At 26.7% G+C, this 22,524-nt stretch overlaps 2 protein-coding genes across 4 annotated transcripts in view; both read left to right on the top strand.

The window, feature by feature from the left end:
* The first annotated feature begins 8,908 nt into the window (after positions 1–8,908).
* LOC117176958 (tubulin delta chain-like) lies at positions 8,909–18,010 on the top strand. Of its 3 annotated transcripts, XM_033367376.1 has the most exons (4): positions 8,909–8,923; positions 9,190–9,369; positions 9,452–9,536; positions 16,406–18,010. In XM_033367376.1, exon 4 carries the CDS (start codon positions 16,426–16,428, stop codon positions 17,755–17,757), a length of 1,332 nt encoding a protein of 443 aa, XP_033223267.1. In that variant the 5' UTR covers positions 8,909–8,923; positions 9,190–9,369; positions 9,452–9,536; positions 16,406–16,425; the 3' UTR covers positions 17,758–18,010. The 3 variants fall into 3 exon arrangements, with proteins under 3 accessions (XP_033223267.1, XP_033223268.1, XP_033223269.1); XM_033367377.1 differs by lacking the exon at positions 8,909–8,923 and having other exon boundaries at positions 9,170–9,369; XM_033367378.1 differs by lacking the exons at positions 8,909–8,923; positions 9,452–9,536 and having other exon boundaries at positions 9,171–9,254.
* A 34-nt stretch (positions 18,011–18,044) lies between these two features.
* LOC117175905 (ATP-dependent DNA helicase Q4-like) overlaps positions 18,045–22,524 on the top strand; it is a 16,793-nt gene continuing 12,313 nt past the window's right edge. The window contains exon 1 of the mRNA XM_033365738.1: positions 18,045–18,054. Coding sequence (XP_033221629.1) covers positions 18,045–18,054 — 10 coding nt within the window. The remainder of the gene's footprint in view (positions 18,055–22,524) is intronic.

Raw genomic sequence — 22,524 nt, 5'->3', positions numbered from 1 at the left:
TCTAATTTTACTTTATAAGTGAATGGAAAAATAATTTTAATTGAGTAGAAAAGGTCTTGAAGCAATTCAAAAACTCTAAAGACTTTTTGAAATCAAAATTATACCCCAAAATGTAGCAAAGATGTTAGTATAAAATAGTAATAACAATTTTGAATTAAAAAGTTTATTTTTTATTTAAGTTATAATTTGTTTGGAAATTAGTAGAAATGTGAATTTGAAGATACAGTTAAGTTTTATTTGAATTTAAATAAATTAAAAGAACTGGTTAAGTCAATCAGAATTGTGGTATATGAAATGTTGCATTTTTTAAATATTTGTGAATTTAGTGGTATTTGAGTTTTTTAACAGCTGTAAAGTGTAAGAAGCATTTTCGAAAGTCGAAGAAAATTACGGCTTGCTTCTACAGTTTAGCTAAGGCCATGTTATAAATATGAACCATTTTTTCAAATTGAGATAAGAAGTAACTCAATCTTACAAAATGTTATTTTCTCTGCTCCAGAATTCTAACTTTAAGAAAATATTTAATTTTTTTATTAGCATTTAATACTAAAACTTGACATAAAAATTGCCATAATTTTCGTATCTTTGTTGTTTTAATATCTGAGCTAATTATATTTTTTAAACCACAATCATGAAAAATAATATAAACCAATACTATAAATTCACAGAACTATTATGTCGATTAAGCTTTTGTTTGCAGTTACTTGTTTAACTGTTTGCATATTCAATTCCATTCAAAATTTTTGATTTTGCTAAAATAATTATTTTAAATTCTTTCCTTTATTAAAAAACTTGCTTTTTTAAATTTGTTCGTAAATACATTTATTTTATAATAATTTAAATATTTGATTAACTTTCAGTTTCTTTTATAAAATTTTAAAGGCTTATGCATTATAAATTAACTACCTCATTAACAAAAAAGGTTTTTTTAAGAAAAATAACGACAATCATGCAGAAAACCCCACTTTTTGATTTGAAAAAGATATTAACAATGTTTATTTCTTTCATAATTAAAAAAGAAATTTGGAAGGAATGGCATATTTGAATAAAATTATGAATCGAACCAAAAAATACATGATCTGGCACTTTTTGTCAGAGTTATTTTTTCAAAAATTGTATACTCCTTTTCAAAGATCTTTATTGAAAACCGAAGTTTAATTCCGCTCTATTGTATTATTCATAACTTTCTTCTAACTTCAATTCATAACACAGTAGACAACTAGACATAATGTAAACGTTACAATGAACATGACTAGTCAAAACTGTCATCTAGGTACTTGAAGTTATAGTGAATATTTATTTCTGACAATATTAAAACTTCCATTTTAATAATGAGTCTATTAAATTAAAAAGGAAGATATTTTAAAATTATTCACGCCTAGCGTTATAATGCTTAAAGCTTCTTGTTCTTCAAAAATCAATATATTCCAATCAAGATTTTTTTCTTACTTCTTAAATCTTGTAAACAGGAACAAATGTTTTCATGTAATAAATAAGTGACGAAATTTTGTTATCAAATAATTTTTTCTAATGTGATAAGCCATGATTATTTCTGCCGTCTTGGAGAAAAAAGTTACTCTCTAAAGTTTGACGTAAGGGTCATTTTCGCGTTGCAGCGTATACGTAAAGAAGACTCACGTCAAAACCACGAAGGAATAATAAGGAGACGCAACTGCCAGTAGGAAGCCATCTGAAACTGGCAATAGAAACATTACCGTAAGTGATGCGCACATAACTGGAAAATCTTAGATTTTATTGCGCAGGTGCGCAGTTGTCCTCTTCCTATACATGGAAAAGTGTGCGAGTGAGAAAGTTTGTCAAATTGACGTAAGTTAGAGGTTGTGTTATTTTGTTGATCATCATACGAAAGATACACAAAATAAATATATAAACAGTATTTTCGGTACTTGTTTGAAAAATATGTGAACAGATTTTGAGAAGGAAACGTATAGGTAAGTACCTCTCAAATTTGTAATATGATAAATAGGCTAAAGATTCTCAAGGCTCAATGACAGGTAAAACAATAAAATATATTAGACGTGTAACTTCGATCACAACCCGGAACTTGACACCTCATGGCTTAGAACACATTTCTGACACTTGCATCAAAACAAACAAACAGAACCTCTCAACTTACGTCAATTAGACAAACTTTCTCACTTGCACACTTTTCCATGTATAGGAAGAGGACAACTGCGCACCTGCGCACTCAAATCTAAGATCTTCCTGTACTGTGCGTATCACTTACGGTAATGTTTCTATTGCCAAGTGGGGGAACGGATTTAAGTCTCCTTATTATTCCTTTCTGGTCAAAACGAAGATAGTGAGTTTCTTCACCCAAACAGCAGATTTGGCTTAAACCATTTTTCCCTCTCGACGGATTGTTCACCTTGGCGCACGGAGTATTTCCCAAATTAATTTTTTACGTAAAAAATGTCGTGTCTACTAAAGTGTAATATTTATATCTCGATGATTCAAATTAAAGGAAAAGGTTTGAAAGTGTAAAATTAAAAATGTAAAGCATTGAAAAAATTCTGAATTTAGGAATCAAATCTTAAACAATTTAAAATTTTAACATTGAAATTTAATTTGGTTTTGAATATAAGGATTTAATATCGTAAAATTGACAACTGTAAGCCTTCGAACTTGATTAGGCTTAAATTAATGGCCCCCAAAATCTGATAATACCCAAACACAAACATTTAGAATTCTGTATTTCAATTTTCAATTCAAAAGTTTCAAAATTAAATCATTTGAATTTATTAGATTATATACTTGAGGCATATTCAAAATTTAAAAAATAATAATGCTTGCATTTTTAATTTATCAACTCTATGAAAAAATTTCAAATAATACAATTCTTGAAATTTCTGTTTATAAAATTACTCAATTTGAGTGTTTTAAATTGAAAATATATTAAAACCTTTTAATTTACAATTCCTCTCCCTATAAAAAGTTTTCGATTTCAAAGGCACGAGGATTCACATCGAATAATCTACTTATTGCAGCTTTAAATTATTCATATCCTAAAGCTGAAAACAAATTTATTGCCAAATCATAAGTGATTTCATTCAAAACGTTTAAAATTAAATAATTTGAATTGACAGTTTATATTTGAAGAATATTCGAAATTTTACAAATACTGAGATTTTGAATTTTAAATTTATAAACTAGTTTCTTTTAATAATTATTATTTTATTTTCACGCTTGTGAAATAAAATAATTACACTGTAATTTTAATTGTTTTCGTTTCAAATTTCTCTCATTTAAAACCTTTTAATTTCAAAGGCTTTGAAGTTAGAATCTAATTTTTGAAACTGAATAATTTTGAATGGAATAATTATTTAATTGCGAACATACTTCTAATTTGAAATAAAATTGTGGAATAATGAAGTATTTCCATGAAAAACAATTATGCTGAAGTTGAAATGCTTCCTTTTATATTTTGACATTGTCGACTTCTGAAAAGTTTCAAAACAAAAAATGTAGATCTATGAGTCCTAACTACATTCCTGAGTTTTTTTGTTGAATTCAACTAATTATTATAGAAATAAGGGCATTTAAAACTTAACGAGAGTTTCATTTTTATTTAACTAGATTGTACTTAAATTTAACATTATTTAACACCATTCAACATCTACAATTTTAACTGAAATTTACTTTAATTTAACTAAATTTAACTTAAATTTTGAATTTAAATAAAATGTATTCGCTTTTTGAATTGAACTAAACTGTATTCAATCTTGAAATTTAGTTTTACTACATAATTTTAAAAATTGCACTACAACAAATCTTAAATTTATTGTCTCGAAATTGAAAAATAATAATAAATAGAATATTTTTAGGCTCTTTTTAATTTGCACATGAATAGGTAATTCAGTGTTCATAATATTTTTGGTATACAGGCCGCACAGAGCCAGGCGACCGACTCAACTATAGCAAAGATTGCTATAGTGATGGCGAAGACGAACGCGAAAAACAGAAAATCTCGTTTGGTTTGGAATTCAACAACTTTCTGTGTGCGCCCCGGTCCCACCCCGCCCGCTCACGTGCTAAGTTGACGCGGTTGCCATAGAAACGGTGAAAAGTTGAAGAGGGCAGCACCTCGATATAGTCGAAAATGTAGTTAGATATATATATCGGCCGTCCCCACCACTGACCCATGCCGTATCTAGGACCTAATATCTTTGACTATACGACATGCTTATCGCACTGTTTCCCGCGAATTGTCCAGGAACCAATATGGCAGTGCATATTCCTGTGAAAGTGCCTCGAAGGCCTGTTTTGGATTAATCGTGGAATTAATATTTTTTATAAGATTCATTTCTAGCTACTTTGTTGTTTTATGGCGAATTTGATTGGCTGAGAACCTAGATACGAACTCGATGTGTCAAATTAATTCATAAGTTTATTCAAACGCGACCTCTGTGAAAAGGTACCCTAAGGGCCCTACAGCCCTGTGCATCTCTCCATATTTTAGATTTTAACTTTACCCCGCCAAAGATATCTTTGACCATGAAACTGTCTTGAGTGGATTAGTTCCTCACATGTACAGCGCGGCGCTAGTTGCACCATCACTCACTGTCAGGGATGAGTAAGTAAAATTCCCTAGGTAATTACGTAGTTTTTTACGGTTAATTACTAGGTATTTTACATGCCTAGTTTCTTATAGGATGTAAATTACCCGTATATGAGACTGCGTTCTGCAATTTCCGTTGACCTCCACAAATACAACCTCTAAAACTTGTTTTCCATTGCAAAAATTCCTTGAAATAAATTAACAAAATCACATAGATACATAAATGTATTATAATATAGTTAATTTATCAATATTTATTTTATTAGGTAAAATTTTTTTCCAAAAATAAATATAAAAATATATGACCATGTTTTCAGCTATAAAATATTAAATTGATTAATATTTCGTAGTGATAATAATAAAAACACAGATATAAATTTGAAAAATATTTACAGATTACGAAGGCCTTTTAGATTAGAATAATTCACCAGTATTCCTAAAAATATATAAAAACATATATCAATTACAAATATTTAAATGAACAAATGTAACAATACTTCAAAATTATTTACATAACTGTGTTCCAGGAGGCGCTTAAAAGCAACATTCTTGAATATCATTTTACAAAAATAAAACACTGCGCTCCATTTGAATTATTTCGAATATTTGTATTTACTTGGATACGTTTAAAATTATCTCATCCCATGAAATTTGGGGAAGCTCGAAGTGTTTTTGTGTTTGCTCTATTTCAGTTTATTTGACATTATTAAATTTTAATTAAAAATATTCGTATTAGAAAAAGAAATCTTACGAATGCCCGTATCAGAAATTCAAAAAAGTGATGTTATGCACAGTTCTACAGGTCCGGCATCTTGGCACGTCATTTACTAGGTATTTTACCTATTTTCTATGTAAAATACTTGACTTAGGTATTTTACGTAAAAAACCTCGAGCTACGCGTAACTGCATATCCCTGCTCCCTGTTTTTACATAGAAAGCAATGGGACTAAATCATTTTTCTAATTTTTTAGTAAACAAGATGTTATTTCAATGCGAAAAAATTCTTGAAATTAAAACAATGTTACTCACTTAACATTTAAAAATAGTTTTCCAATTATTTTCTATGAGTACTAAAGACAAAATATGATTTGTATGGTCGTACAATAATCCTGGTAAAGTGGAATATATCTTAGATTTGAATTTGAATAGTAAAATATGATTCTTAAGGTTTATTTTCGAAAACAAATTAACAATATTAATAATGGAATATAAAAATCCAGGATAAAAATTTGAATAGTACGAAGTATAAACTTAACATGTGAATATTCTCGCTTATGAATATGTAATGGATATAATGTATTTCTAATTGAATTTAACTAAATTACCTTTTGAAACCATTTTATTTAATAATCAGTTAAAAATTAAAAAATAAATTTCTTTAATTGCTCTCTTTTATCATTATATGCTTTTAAGTATTTAAAACAAAGGTGTTAAAACATTGATTATATTTACATCTTGAACGTTTTATAAAATTATAATTTATATTTGTTTCCTGAAAAATAGTTTTTTTCAACAATTTTAATTATTAAATAAACTATTTTTAATGTTATTTACATATGTTTATGTTATATGTTTATAAATAAAAATTTAATTCAATTTCAATTTTCTCATTATATTCAATAGTGTAAGACTGAAGGAACTCACTAAGCCCTCAAATATTAGGTTTGAACTTGTACACTATTAAAACTTTTTTCACAAAACTACACCAAACTCTCGCTTTCAGTCATTCCGTTCTCAGCCTTCCTAGAACTTCTATCTTACGCAGTTTCTCAGGGGAGTAGTACAAGAGCGGTTGTGACATTATATATATATATATATATTCCAATTGGAAACGAGTCAGGCGGCCCTCACTGTTTACGTTTCAATCCCCCCGAAATCAGTCCAAGGCTATTTGAAAGTAAGACCCGACACTTGACTGAAAGCGAGTGTTTGGTGTAGTTATATATTTTATTGATATAAATTTTATTCACTGCGTTTTCAGATATAAAAAGTATTACAAGTAACTTTTGATTCAAATTCAAATATAATATTCCACTTTACCAAGTTTATTGGGTGACGTTTTATAATTCATGTTTTCCATTAGCATTTATATACATCGTTTGGAAAACTGTTTTGAAATATAAAATTAGTAACATTTTTTTCATTACAATATGTTTTTTTACGAAAATAACATTTTGTTTATTAAAAAATTTAAAAGAAGTGGCCTACTTCCATTGCTTACAATGCAAAAACAGGGATTGATGGGACAACTAGCGCCGCGCTGGAGATATTAGAAAATAACCACCTTAGCAAACAAGGGATCGCCATTGTATTTTCAAATGCACAGGGCTGAGATGAGAATGAATCGGATCTCTGGCTCTTCCTATCCAGCCTATGCTTTAGAAGTGACGTGAGAGTTGACCGCGGCCACGGTGGCGCTGATTGTTCAGTGGGACAAGATTCATTCAAATGCATGGGAAAAAACGTAAAAATTGATTTTTAAAAAGATTTTTAAAAAGATTTTATCAAATTTTCTTCTGCAGTACGCTAATCAAAAAAGCTTCTTATATTTTTCCCAACAAAATTTATTATGAAAAAATGTACGGTGCTCGAATTTAATGCAAAAATTCAGTTTACTTTTTGGCGGGCAGTTTAAATAGAAGTTCTGTCATCTCTATTTAAATGTTGATATTATTATTTATTGTCTTGATTAAAGTGAATAATTATATTGATATTACATGATATGATTATTTATTAACAATAATTGAACATTAAAAATACTTTTTAAAATATTGTTTAGAGTTACAAACGCAAAAAATATGAAATTATATATAACCCAAGAACGAACTAGTATACAAATTCATTTCTCCTTAAAGTTTAATAATTGATTTGTTAATATTGCACTGCAATTGAAATATTATGATTGTTATATTACTTGAATAAGATAATTTTGCTAAAAATTAAGGCTTTTCACCGTCGATGAAATTGAAAAGCTTTAATGGGAAATAAAGTACTTGAAAATGATTGTCATTTTTTTCATCCTTTTTTTTAATTTTGGAATGAAATTGAATTTATTGTTTTAGTCATGGAGTTTTTATTTTTCATTTAAGACTTTTTGTTGCTGCTTCTGTAAAAACTGGCATAAGAAAGGTACATTTAAAAAAGTATAACAATGGTGAAACATTGATAAAGGTGCTTTATAAATCGCTAAATACATAAGGAACAGTTTATAATATGTTGGCACAGAGTTTTTATTATTTTATTAAACAGTTTATTTTGTATATAATATATACAAAAATTAAGGCAAAAAAGGAAGTTCATAGAAGTTTTCAATTTTATTATGATTTTGGTCTTTTAATATTGGTGTAAATTGGAAATCGTTCTTACTACAGTTTCAAATTTCAAAAACATATTTGCACAAGCAATATTTAGGAAAATGAATAGTCTTAAATAATTGTTTATTGTCGTTTTAAATTTAATGACGAACGTTAAAAAAAGTACAAAGTTCATAATTCGCCTATAATTATAAGTAAATTTAAACGGCTTTCTTTAAGAAAAGGAAAATTCAAATATAAATTTAAATAATACTTTGTGTGCTATATTAATATAAAAATTAATAAAAATAGGAGCGACTGAATTTTTTGTATCAATTTTTTTATATTAGAAAAATTAATTTTTTAAGTATATATACTCTAAAAAAATTATTTGTCGAATACAAAACAATGGAGAAATATTAATATTAATATATATATATATATTAACTCTCCAATATAAGGCCATCAGTGTCGAAATGCTTATGACAGATTACATCCCCCGCTTTTAGTTTGATTTCATCGCGAAAAATCGCTATTTGCGACAGTTTTATTATTTTTTCATCCTCAGGCACAATAATATATTTAAATGTTTTAGTGCCTGACTACTTGTAACTGTATCCACATTTGTACCCGACAATCACACATTTCACCCCTTTTTCAAACAAATTTCTGTCAGTGGATGTCAAACTCTTGTACTTTCCCGTTATTAAAAGTAAGAATACCTAAAAACGTCTTTTTTTAAACTAAAAGTGTAAATCTTTACATTATCACATGCATTTGCGTAGCTAGTCGGCCCAATGCACAGCCAGCGCCACCGTGGCCGCGGTCAACATTTCCGTCATTTTCAACTCAGAGCAGGCTCGGTGAACTCAATAAGGAAAAATCGCAAATTTGTAGAACATTTGCGCGGGGAGTTGAGAGGCAGGAAGGGGAGTCAAATTAGACCACCTGCCCATCGCAGATGGCGCTGACGCTAAACGCCGAGGGCCACGCGCGTGCGCGCAAAGTGTCACTTTGGTGGAAAAGACTTTTGCAAACTCAAACTCGTGATGTGAGATTCTTTTCATAAAAATAAGTGCAAAATGAAGTCAATGAGACAAAAAAAATGAGAAATAGAATTCTGATTATCTTTTATTTCTCATTTTGCGTTTCTTATTTGCTTCATTTTGTCTTTATTATTCGTTTTTGGTTAATTATTTTGAGACTCAACAAATATAAAGATGGGCATATATATATACATGACCAACAAATGGACGCTCGGCGTAGTTCTCCTGTCCATCGCAGAGTGCGCTGAATGTCGCCAATTCTTTTCCATAGATTTGACCAAACCTGACCCAGGGGGCTGGAATGAATCGAATGAAAATGCCAGTTTTAAATTTAAGGTTATTTTTCGATTTACATAGTTCAGTGATAAAAAAAAACATTACTGTGTATAAACTAAACATAGAAATCGACTGAGAAAAAGGCTAGGAATTATTCGTCTCGCTGATTTATTAAGTAAATAAATAGAAAATATAACATAAAGATGAGGCAAAAAAATGCATACAAAATTGATAGATTCTCTTCATTATTTGTTTAGGTAATGCGAAAAAAATATCCGATTTTTTGACAGAGGATACAAATATTAGGAATTGGGACATGTGCTTGGAGCGAAAAACGACCTTGTAAGAATATTTTTCTTTCGCATGTGGTTTCATTAATTTAAAAAGTGTGAAGTCAAACATTAATTCTATTTTCTAAAAAATAATTCCCAGTCTTCTATTGTAATAAATTCTTTTGAATCACTTTAAAATTGCTACATTATGAAATCCGATTTGCAAGGCTTTTAAATTCCTAAAATTTTAATTAAAAATATTACATTTTCAACAAAATAGTTGAATTTTGAACAAAAGTCTTAAATTTACAAAAACTCGAATTTTCAGTATAAAAATAAATTTTTAACGAAGAAGATGAATCCCCAACCAAAAAATAAAAAAATCTAAACAAATCACTTAAAGTGACATTTTTTAAAACTTTTTAGTATATAAAAGTTAAAATTTTAAATTAATTTAATTATAAAAGAAAATATTTAAATTATTAATTTTATTTTTAAACATTCATCTCTTTGATTAAAAATTTAACTATTCTGTTAAAAATTCTTTTTTTGTTTGTTGAAAAATTAATTTTTTTAACTGAAAATTTAATTATTTCATTTTTGATTGAAAATTTATCTTTTCAAGTAGAACATTCATATATTTTGTTGAAAATTTCTCTTTTTTGGTCAATTATTAATCTTCTTGGTAGGAAGTTCATATTTTCGGGTTCAAATTATAACTATTTTATAAAAAAAAAAATATTTTTTTACTGGAAAATTAAACAATTTAGTTGAAGTTATTTCTTGCCTAAAAAAATCGAAAAATTCATCGTTGTGAGTTAAAAATTAAAATTTTTAATTAAAATTTTAACTAAAAGTTTAACTATTTCATTTTTGGTTGACAGTTTATCACATATTTTTCATTCATATATTTGTATTTCAAAAAATGTAACTACTTTGGTGAAATTTCGTTGTTTTTTTCTTTTTTTGTTTGAAAGTTTAATTATTTTGTTGAAAATTATTTTTATTTTTATTGCAGATAAATTTTTACAACTAGTTGAAAATTAAGTTTTTCAACTGAAAATGTAAATATTCCATTTCTCCTTGAAAATTTATCTTTTTCAGCTGAAAATTCCTATATTTTGTCGAATATTTAGGGTTAAAAATTCAACTATTTCGTTGAAAATGAACTTTTTTTGTTAAAAAGTCATATTTTCGGTCTAAGACAATAACTGATTGTAATTTATTCGCCTTTTTGTCATGAAAATTTACCTTTTTTTTACAATTCGTCTCTTTGTTTGCGTGGAAAATTCAACATTTTTTAGAAAATTTATCCTTTTGACTTGAAACTTCATCTCTTTTGGTAGAAATTTCATTTTTTTTTTTGAAAATTCAACTAGTTGGTTAAAAATTCATTTTTCGGTTGAAAATTGAACTATTTTATTGAAAATTTATGTTTCTTCTGTCATTTTAGTTGAAAATTCATTCGTTCATTGGAAAAATAATTTTTGTATTAAAAATTTATCTTTTTTAGATGAAAATTCGTTTTTTTTAAAAGAAAGTTCAACGTTTAGGATTGAAAAGACCACTATTTTATAGAAAATTCTACTGTTTGGTTGAGAGTTATTTTTTTTTATAGTTTATATTTTTAGGATGGAAATTTAACTTTTTTCAGAAAATTCGTCTTTTTGCTTTGGAAATTCATCTCTTTTGGTAGATAATCTTTTTTGTTGAAATTGCAACTATTTTGTTGAAAATGAATTTTTTTGTTGAAATTTTCTGTTTTTCGCATGGCATTTAAACAATTTTGTAGAAAATGCAACAAAATTTGCTTAAAGGTCAACATGTTTTGGTTGAAACCCTACTTATTTATTGAAAATTCAGGTTATCTTGTTAAAAATTTAACTATTTGGTTGAAAATTCAATTTTTTTGTTAAAATTTTGTCATTCTTGCTTGAAAGTTCTACAGTGTGGTTGAAAATGTAACTATTTGGATAAAAATTGCCTTTTTGTTGAATATTATTTTTTTAAGTAAATTTTTACAACTAAAAAATGAACTAATCCCATTGAACTAAAAATTTATTTATTTTTAGTTGAAAATTCGTCTTTTTTGGAAAAAAATTCATCTTTTAGGGTAGAAAACTCGACTATTTTCGTAGAAAATTCAAACTATTTAGTTGATAATAAACTTGTTTTTTGTAGTTTATATTTTTGGGTTGAAAATTTAAATTTTTCAGGAAATTCCTCTTTTTGGGTTAAAAATTCATTTCTTTCAGTAGAAATTATATTTTTTTATTGAAAAATTCTTATATTTGGTTAAAAAAATAATTTTTTTCTTGAAAATTTCTATTTTTGGTATGAAATTTAAACAGTTTGGTAGAAAGTTCAACAAATAAGATTAAAAAAGCCGAATTTTTGGTTAAAAATTAACTTCTTGGTTGAAAATTTAACTATTTTCGGGTTTAAAATTTTGCTTTTTTAAGGAAATTTGTCTTTTTCATTTAAAAATTCATCTCTTTCAGTAGAAATTATATTTTTTTGTTGAAAATTCTTATATTTGGTTAAAAAAATAATTTTTTCTTGAAAATTTACATTATTGGTATGAAATTTAAACAGTTTGGCAGAAAGTTCAACAAATAAAATTAAAAAAGCCGAATTTTTGGTTAAAAATTAACTTCTTGGTTGAAAATTTAACTATTTTCGGGTTTAAAATTTTGCTTTTTTAAGGAAATTTGTCTTTTTCATTTAAAAATTCATCTCTTTCAGTAGAAATTATATTTTTGTGTTGAAAATTCTGATATTTGGTTAAAAAAATAACTTTTTCCTTGAAAATTTATATTATTGGTATGAAATTTAAACAGTTTGGCAGAAAGTTCAACAAATAAGATTAAAAAAGCCGAATTTTTGGTTAAAAATTAACTTCTTGGTTGAAAATTTAACTATTTTCGGGTTTAAAATTTTGCTTTTTTAAGGAAATTTGTCTTTTTCATTTAAAAATTCATCTCTTTCAGTAGAAATTATATTTTTGTGTTGAAAATTCTGATATTTGGTAAAAAAAAAAACTTTTTCCTTGAAAATTTATATTATTGGCATGAAATTTGAACAGTTTGGTAGAAAGTTCAAGAAATTTAATCAAAATGGCATCATTTTTTGTTAAAAATGAACTTTCTGGTTGAATATTAATCTTTTCTGGTTAAAAATTGAACTATTTGTTTGAAAATTTAAGAAATTTCTACGTGAAATCTTGGGTACATGGCACCCAAGATGGTTGTAAATGCAATTATTTGGTTAAAAATTAAATTACCTTTTTTGTTAAATGCTAGTGTTTAAAAATAAATTTTTACATCTACAGAATGAACTAATCACATTGAATATTGTATCATTTTAGCTGAAAATTCACGTGTTCAGTTAAAAAATAATTTTTTTTTAACAAAAAATGTATCTTTTTTAGTTGAAAATTCATTTCTTCCGGTAGAAATTAAATCTTTTTTTTGTTGTTGAAAGTGCAACTATTTGGTTAAAACTTATTTTTTGTGTGAAAAATTCATAGGGTTGAAGAGATTTTCAAATATTTTTTGTAATTCGTTTGTAATTGGCCCTAACTTCTTATTAATTTTTCTAAATCCTTTTAAATTTTTTTGAATTTTTTTAATTTCCACTCAATTCTACCCAATTCAATTAATTTTTCCATGTTTTTTTTTTAATTTTTTTCAATGCATTTTATTGCTTTTTAATTTAAAGTATTTTTTTAATGAATTCCATCTAATTTTTCTCATTTTCTTTTTAATTTCTCTAAATTCACTCAAGATTTATTGTAATCAATCAAATTTTTTCGATTTGAAAATTCTACATTTTTCTTGATATTACCCTGAATTCTTTGGAATTCTCTTGAATTTGTTTAATTCACTTGAATCCTTCTAAATCCACTCAATTCTACTTAATTCATTGATTTTTTTGTGGATTTTTAAAAGGCATTTCATCAAATTCTTTGAATTCCCTTGAATTTTTCTAATCTGATTTCAAAGTTACTGAATTCAATGAAGATTTTTCCAAATTGCTTCAAATTCATTTGATTTTTTTTTTTAATTCACCTTGAATATTTATGAATTTCATCGAATTCTTCTCTTTTATCTTAAATTCGTCTGGACATATTCCAGTTTTACGGAAATCAATGGATTTTTTAAACATTTTTTCCAATTATTTTGAATTCTTTTGTATGTAACTTGATTTTTTCTGAAATCTTCTAAATTTACCTTGAATTTTTGACCCTTTGAGCGCGAAAAACGTGCACTGTGAGCGTTGCAAAAAGTGACTGGGGTCGAGTTGCGGATCGGTCAGGAAAACACAGCGGGTGGTGCCTTCCCCCTCCATGCTACTACCTTCTCCGCTTCTCGTCCTTTCGAGAGTGGAAGGCGGAAGGAAAATTTTCGCTAGTTTACTTCACTAGTTTTAGTTTTACCACCCGTCTAATTATTCACAGTTTATTTATTTATTATTAACTATTATATTTTTCATCGAGAATAATTTTTTTTTGAAAATTCAACAACTTGATTGAAAGTTGAACTACTTTTTTCAAAATAAATCAATTATGTTAATTGAGGAAACTCGTAATTGTTTTTTTTTTAATTTGTATGTTTCGGCAGAAAATTAATGTTCTTGATTATAAAATAATATTTTTAGCCAAAAATTTAATAATTTGGTTGAAAATTCATATTTCCGAGTAAAAAATTGGAATATTTTGTATAACCCCGTCATTAGTCCTAAAAGTTTTTTTAAAAGGAGTTAAGTAGATTTCCAAAATTGTAAAGAAAAAATAATCTGGAAGATTTTTGGGCATATAAACAAGTTTTGCAGTTGAAAAATTCCAAATAATTAAAAATAAAATTATATACGAAAAATTCATTAAGATTCCTATGAAAATTAAAAATGGTTTTTTATATTTAAAAATTAATTTTAAGAGAATATTTAAGAAGATTTCGAAAGATTTCCAAAATTTTAAACAATAATTCGAAACTTTTAAGAGATCATTTTTTATTTTGCAGGATTGATTCAGGATTAAAGATTTTAAAGTTTGTAGATAATGAAAAAAAATTCTTAAGATTTCGCAGGAAATTTTCAATTATATTTTTGTTTTAAAACTTATTTTTTACAAAATACTTGAAAAGAGTTTGAAATAAAAACAAATTTGGAAGTATAAAAAAATTGAACAATTATTATTTTTAAAAAAATCGATTTGGTTAAGAGATATTTAGAAGTTTTGAAGAGATTAAAAATAATTAAAAATTTGGAATGATTCCAAAAATTGTTTAACAAAATATATATTTTTGAAAATCTTTAAATAAGATTTTGACGGGTTTAAACGATTTTTTAAGTCAAGTTTTAATGCTTTTTACTGAAATTTCTTTAAATTATATAACGAAAAAAATGTAATTAGTTGTTTCACTCCGAAAGATTTTAAGGCATTATTTTAATTTTGCAGTATTTATTAAAAGTTTTAGAGAAAACTGGAATGATACAACAAATTTTTTAGAAGTTTCAAAAGAATTAAAATAAATATAATAAGTTTTAAAAAATTCCATAAAATTTGAAACAAGATTTAGGTTGTTGAAGATTTTGAAATCGAATTTTGAAACTTTCAATTATTTTTAAAGGCTGAAAAAGAAAAAATAAATTTGGCAAAAATGCATATAAAAAACATTTATATTATTATATTATACCGATTATTATCAAAGATATATTATTTTTAGCAAGATTTGCATTAATTGAAAAATTAAGGGAAATACAACACTGAAAATGCATAAAATAAAAATATTTTGTTACAAACACTATTTACAATAATGGTTATTCTTAACTTTTCAATTATTTTTGTGATCAAACGTCATTTTTATATTAATATGTACATTAAATCAGCCTAAATGCATTGATAGTACAATAATTTTAAATTTATAGAAGACGTTCTCATACGAATGATTGCAGATTGCTACATCAAAAATTGCAGTCAGATCGCACTTTTAAAACGTTAAAAATGGTAAAATTTTCAAAGTTTTCAATATTCAGTTTAAAGTTCTTCAAAACAGAATTAATTTAAATTCTAAGCTTTCCAAATTAGAGTAATATATAGACATTATATGAAGGATCATTGCAAATACAAAGGAATAGCAATAGTGGGGGTACACTCAAGCAGGTATGAATGCGATTTAGGCGATGACCGCCCGTTCGTCGGCGAACGCTGAGAAGCGGAGAAGTTAGTAGCATGGAGGGGGAAGGCACCACCCGCTGTGTTTTCCTGACCGATCCGCAACTCGACCCCTGCCACAAAAAGTGGACGATTTCTATTTGATCGCGGCTCACCTGCTCGTCTTACCCTCTCTACTCGACGTCTCCTCACGTGCCCGACTGAGAGAGAGCGCTGTGTCGAGCCTTGCCAGCGAGGGCCCCTTTGTCCTAATGAGGCATAAAATGCCAAATATAAATATGTCATAGTTGCTTTGGTTGAAAATACATCTTTTCAAGTATAATATTCTTCTAGGCAATTGGGTAAAAATTCATATATTCTGTTGAAGTGTCAACAGACGAATTTTCTACCAAATAAACTGATGCATTTTAAACTATTCTACGGAAAATTCCATAATGCTAGCTAGCCAGGGTAAAAACATGAACTAAAATCTGCCAGAACATATTTTAATTTTAATATTTTGATTGAAAAAAACCCATAGATTCCGAATATAATATTTTTATATTTGGCATATTATGCCTCATTGGGACAAGGGGCCCCCGCTGGCAAGGCTCGACACAGCGCTCTCTCTCAGTCAGGCACGTGAGGAGCAGTCGAGTGGAGAGGGTAAGACGAGCAGGTAGGCCGCGATCAAATGGACACTGCCCAAAAAAGTACTCTCTGGTCCCTATATTTTGTCCCACAGGGACTGTGAGGCCTGTCTTGAAATTGTATTTTTCTTGCAGAGAATACCAAAAGCGACGTTATGTTAACAATACAATTCGGACAATGTGGCAACCAACTAGGCCACAGTCTCTATTCCTCATTATCATCTGACATCGACTCCCGAGACAAAACCCTGCCTCGTGAGCTAAATTACCGCTACTCAGAGTCTGCCTTCGAGAGATGGTTCGAAGGCATCACCAAAGAGGGAAAACGCCTCGCCAGGGCGATCCTAATCGACACGGAGCAAAAGGTAATCAAGAAAATCTTTAAACAGCCCAATTCCAAGTGGACTTATCGTCCGCAGAATTTAGTTTGCCAAGCCGGCGGAGGTTCCGCCAACAACTGGGCCTACGGATATCTCATCAAAGGTCCGCAGCTCAAAGAAGAAACTCTAGAGGCTGTCCGCAAAGAAGCGGAACGAGCAGATCGTCTCGGGGGAATACTGCTGCTTCTCAGCTCCGCTGGTGGGACAGGGTCTGGAGTTGGGAGTCACTTTGTCGAACTTCTGCGGGAAGAATTCCCCACAAAAACCCTCCTAGGATCCACAGTCTTGCCCTTCACTTCCGGCGAGGTTGGCACTCAGAATTACAACACTCTGCTCACTCTAGCTAAATTTAGCGAGTTTTGCGATGCTGATTTGCTGTTCGAGAACGAGCAAATCCACTCGATTTGCACGAGTGTGCTGAAGAATGTCGAGGCCAAGTTGAAGGATATTAATGAAATTATTTGCAGAAAACTCGCCGCGGTTTTTCAGCCTGTGGAGAATTCTCTTGATGCCAGTTCACTCGTTTCTCTCATTGCACCACATCCTAGTTTTAAGTTTGCTTCTGTGAAAAGTGTGCCTCATATCGCTTTAAATTGCACCGCTTATGAGTCCTCCTACAAATGGCACTCGCATATCCGCCACTTGAAGCAAACTTTGAGAGTGAGATCTTTGCACCATGAGCTTGGTGATGCAGAAACGAAAAAATTGTCCCACAATCCAAGTGATGCGAGTTCTCATAAGTACTGCAAGTCGGTCTCGAATATTTTAATAACTAGAGGTACTTCCCTCGCCAAGGATCCACTGATTTGCGACGATTTCAAGAGGAGGGATTTGTACGTCGACTGGATTTCAGAAGCGGATCGATTCACGCATTTGAATCAGGAGCGGCAACTTTTTAGTGAGGAGAAATTCGCGGCACTTGTTACCAACAATTCGCAAATTCATCGTCCTTTGGATTTGATTGTCGAGAAGGCCTGGAAAATGTACACAAATGCTGCGTTTTTACATCAGTACAAAAAATTTGGGTTGGAGGAGGATGATTTTCTGACCTCTTTTGCCAAAGTTGAGAATGTTGTCAAGAGTTACAGAGAATTGGATCAGAATTAGACTTTTTTAAGATTACTTTTTCTGGGCTGTGATTTTTTTTTTTCTTGAGAAAAATATTGAAAATGAAGCTGGACCAAAAATTTTACTGTAAAATGAAGTAAAATTAATTTTAGTGAATGTAACACTAGTTACTAAATTAAGCATATTCTCTGTTTGGAACTCTAGTCGAGTCTTATAAAAATAATTGTAGAACGCTTTAATAATTTTAAGGATGTAAATATTTTCTTTTTTTTATAAAATACATATTTTTGAAGAGAATTTATTTCTTTTTATTGGGTTTTAGAACAATGGGTTTGGGTAATTAATTCGTAATTCAGAGTTATTCAAATAGTTTAAAACTATTTAGTTACAACAAATTTTCTTGAAAATTAATTTTGTTAACCATAAATTTTTTATACCTTTTTCAGTTAAAAATTAATGTTTTTAGTTGAAAATTCGTCTTTTTTAATAGCAAATTAATATTCTTGTTTTAAAATTGTTTAAAATTTGTCTTTGGATTAAAAATTTATTTGTTTTGGTAGAAAATTCATTTCTTTGGTTCAAAATTTTACTTCATTGTTGAAAATTCGCTGGGTTTTTTTTTTATAAAATTAATTTTGTTAACTGATGATTGTACTCTTCCATTTTTTATTGTAAATTTATTTTTTTATATTAAAAATTCAAAGATTTGGTTGAAAAGTTATGTATTTTTATAAAAATTTGTCTTTTTGCTAGAAAATTAATTTTCTCTATTGGAAATTCATGTCTTTGGTTAAAAATTCAATTATTTTATGAAAATTTGAACTCTTTGTTAAAAAAATTCAGTTTTTGATATTTAAGATTTATCATTTCATTATATTTGAAAATTGAGTTTTTGTTGTTTGTTGAAAATTAATTCTTTTAATAAATAATTTAAAATTTCCATTTTTCATTGTAAATATATTTTTTTAAATTAAAAATTCAAATATTTGGTAGAAAATTAATTGTCTTTGCTTAAACTTCCATTATTTTATTAAAAGTGAAACCTTTTGTTAAAAATTAATTTTTTGTTTCTAGATAAATCATTTGAGTTAAAAATTCGTCTTTTAATCTAAATTTTTAATTTGAAAAGAAGATGACTTTTAAACAAAAAAGTTAAATTTTCAACCAAATAGTAGAATTTTTAGCCAAAAGGTGATTTTTTTTTTTAGCAAATAGTTGAATTTTCCACCCAAAAAAAAAACGATTTTTAAAGTAAAAGAGAATTTTTAATCCAAAAAGTATCAATATTCGCCAAAAAAATATGACTTTTTAAGAAAATAGTTGAAAAAGAAATATAATAGTTTTGTTTTTGATAAAAAGAACTAACCATCAATCGAAATAGATTTTTTTAACCAAGAGGTTAATTTTAAACAAAAAAGGTGACTTTTTAAGAACCTAATTCAATTTTCAAAAAAATAAATAAACTTTCAAACAATTTGTAGAATTTTGAACTTAACAATAAAAATATAATAGACTTTTCAATAAAAAATATTAAGTATCAAATATAAAAGGTGAATTTTCAGCAACTAAAAAAAAAGATTTTCCTACCTAAAGATAAATTTTCTACAAAAGTATAAATTTTCAACCAAAAACGATGACTTTTTCAAAAAAAAATTGTTGAATTTTCACAGAAAGTATGTTTTTTAAGTAAAAGAGATTATTTATTAAATAAAAATATAATAATAGACTTTTCAAATAAAAAGAATTAATATTCAATAAAAAAAGATGAATTTTCAACCAAAAAACAAAACAAAAGACTATAATTTTCAATAAAATAGTTAAATCTTTAACTAAATAATAAAATTTATATCCAAAAAGTAGAATTTTGAACCAAAAAAATTATTCAATAAAAATTCCACTCCTTGGTTGAAAGTTGAACGAATTTTTTTAAATTTCAATTTTTTTTGTCGTTGAAGATTCATAATTTTAGTTGAAAGTTCGTCTTTTTTGGCTAAAAAACTTAATTAAAAATTCGTTTTGCTGTACACAAGTTTTTTTAAACTACAAATTCAAATATTTTTTTTAAAAAGTCAACTGATTAACTTTTTTTTTTGTTATTTCATGTTCTTGTTTTAAAAAATAAATTGTTTGATAGAGAATTAAGCTTTTTGGCTTGAAAATTCAACAAATTGGTATAAAATTAAACTGTTTCGTAGGAAATTTATTTTTCTTTTTGTTTTTATTAAAAATTCATTCTCAATGAAAATTTATCTACTCCACTTTTTGTTAAAAATTCAACATTTTGGTTAAAAAATTATGTTTTTTTTTGTTGAAAATTCGTCTTTTTTGGCAGAAAAAATTAAAGTTTTGTAGTGGAAATGTCAACTATAAAAGTTTTTGATAAACATTAATCTTTTTTATTGAAAATATAACAATTTGCTTAACATTATTTTTCATTCTTAACTGAAAATTTTTTCTTGGTAGAAAATTCACTTTTTGGTAAAAATTAATTCTCTTTTTGGTTAAAAATGCAATTTCTTAGTTGAAGATTGATTATTTTGGTTGAGGATTAAACTATTTTTTTGAAAATAACAAAATTTGGTATAATATTTAATTTTTTGTAGAAAATTCGTTTTTATCGATGTTGATTTAATTGAAAATTAATTTTTCTCAGTAGAAATTCATCTGCTTAATTTTTTTGTTAAAAATTGAACTTTTATGATTTAAAAATGCAGACTATTTATCTTTATTGCTTAAAAAATCAACCATTTTAATTGTAAATATATTTTTTTAAGTTAAAAAGTCAAATATTTGTGAAGAAATTAATTTTCTTTGTTGAAACTTCCATTATTTTATTAACAGTGGAACTCTTTTGTTAAAAATTAATTTTTTCTTTGGAGATGAATCATTTGAATTAAAAATGCATTTTTTGGATTAAAAATTCACCTATTTTAATAAAAAATTTAGATATTTGGTGAAAAATTTAACTCTATTTTTTAAAATTAATTTTTTGTTGTTTGTTAAAAATTAATTCTTTTCATCTTTTATTGTAAATTTTTTTTTTAATTAAAAATTTCTAATATTTGGTTGAAAATTCATGCTTCTTAAAATAAACATTCGTCCTCTTGGTAGAAAATTAGTTTTCTTCGCTGAGCATTTAATTCTTTGATAAAAAGTAGAAATCTTTTATTAAAAATTAATTTTTTTCATCTTGAAGATTTATTATTTTAGTTAAAAATTTATCTCCTTGATTGAAATACGGTTTTTTGTTTTAATTGAAAATGCAACTATTTTGATGGAAAAAATTATTCCTTTGGTTGAAAATTCAACTCTAATATTGAAAATTTGTTGTTTTTTTTCTTGAAAATTAATTTTTTGAACTTAGAATTTAACTTTTCATTTTTTATTGTAAATTTATTTATTTTTTAGTTGAAAATTCATGTATTTTTAAAAACATTCGTCGTTTTGGTAGAAAATTAATTTTCTTCATTGGAAATTTATGTCTTTGTTTAAAAATGCAATTATTTGACGAAAATTTGAACTCTGTTAAAAAATTCAGTTTTTGATATTTAAGATTTATCATTATAGTTGAAAATTCATCTTTTTGGTTAAAAAATCGTCTTTTTAGATTGAAAAATTGACCTATTTTGATTGTTAACTGATAATTTTACTTTTCCAGTTTTTAATGTAAATATGTTTTTAAAGTTAAAAATTCAAATATTTGGTTAAAAAGTCGTATATTTGTATAAAAAATCCACCCTGTAGTAGAAAATTAATTTTCTTCGCTGAAAATTCCATTATTTGATGAAAAGTTGAACTCTTATGTTAAAATTAATTTTTTTTGTAATTAAAGATTGAATTATGTTTGTTGAAAACTAATCTCTGTTTGAAAATTTGCCTTTTTGGATTAAAAATTCAACTGTTTTGGTGGAAAATTCATTTCTTTGTTTAAAAATTTAACTAAATAGATAAAAGTTAAACTGCTTTGTTAAAAATTCATTTTTTGTTTGGAGATGAATCATTTGAATTAAAAATTCATCTTTTTGGATTGAAAATTAACCTATTTTGATGGAAAATTTGATATATTCGGTAAAAAATTTAACTCATTGTTGAAAATTGATTTTTTGTTGTTTGTTGAAAATTAATTCTGTTAACTGATAATTTAACTTTTCCATTTTTAATTGTAAATTTATTTTTTTACGTTAAACATTCAAAGATTTGGTTGAAAAGTTATCGTTTTATCTAAAAATTCGTCCTTGCGGTAGAAAATTTATTTTCTTCGCTGAAAATTCCATTATTTAATGAAAAGTTGAATTTTTTTTGTTAAAAATGCATTTTTTATTTGTTGGAGATTTATAATTGCAGTTGAAAATTTATCTCTGGTTGAAAATTCATCTTTTTGGATTGAAAATTAAAGTAGGAAGTTCATTTCTTTTGTTGAAAAATAATTTTTTTGTTAATTCATTTTTTTTGGTTAAAAACTTAACTCTGTTGTTAAACATTTTACTTTTTTTATTTAAATTTTTTAACTGATGATTTGGCTTTTCTTTTTTGATTGTATATTTATTTATTTTTCAGTTATAAATGCAAATATTCCAAATAGTTTTCAACTATTTTGTTGAAAGTTAATATTGTTAATTATAAATTAAAGTATACCTTTTTTGGTTGAAACCCAATCTTTTTTCACTAGAAAATTCGTTGTTTTTTTGTAGAAATTTAATCTTCTTGGTTTAAAATTTGTCTTTTTAGATTAAAAATTCATATAGTTTGGTAGAAAATTAATTTTTTTGGTTCAAAATTTAAATCTTTTTGTTGAAAATTCGATTT

Source organism: Belonocnema kinseyi, chromosome 7 (assembly GCF_010883055.1).
Source record: "Belonocnema kinseyi isolate 2016_QV_RU_SX_M_011 chromosome 7, B_treatae_v1, whole genome shotgun sequence".
Lineage (NCBI taxonomy): Eukaryota > Metazoa > Arthropoda > Insecta > Hymenoptera > Cynipidae > Belonocnema > Belonocnema kinseyi.
This window is presented reverse-complemented; position numbering and strand designations above follow the sequence as displayed.

Coding starts and splice junctions, on each gene's coding strand:
- LOC117176958 (XM_033367376.1), top strand. CDS start 16,426: ATGTTAACAATACAATTCGGACAATGTGGCAACCAACTAGGCCACAGT.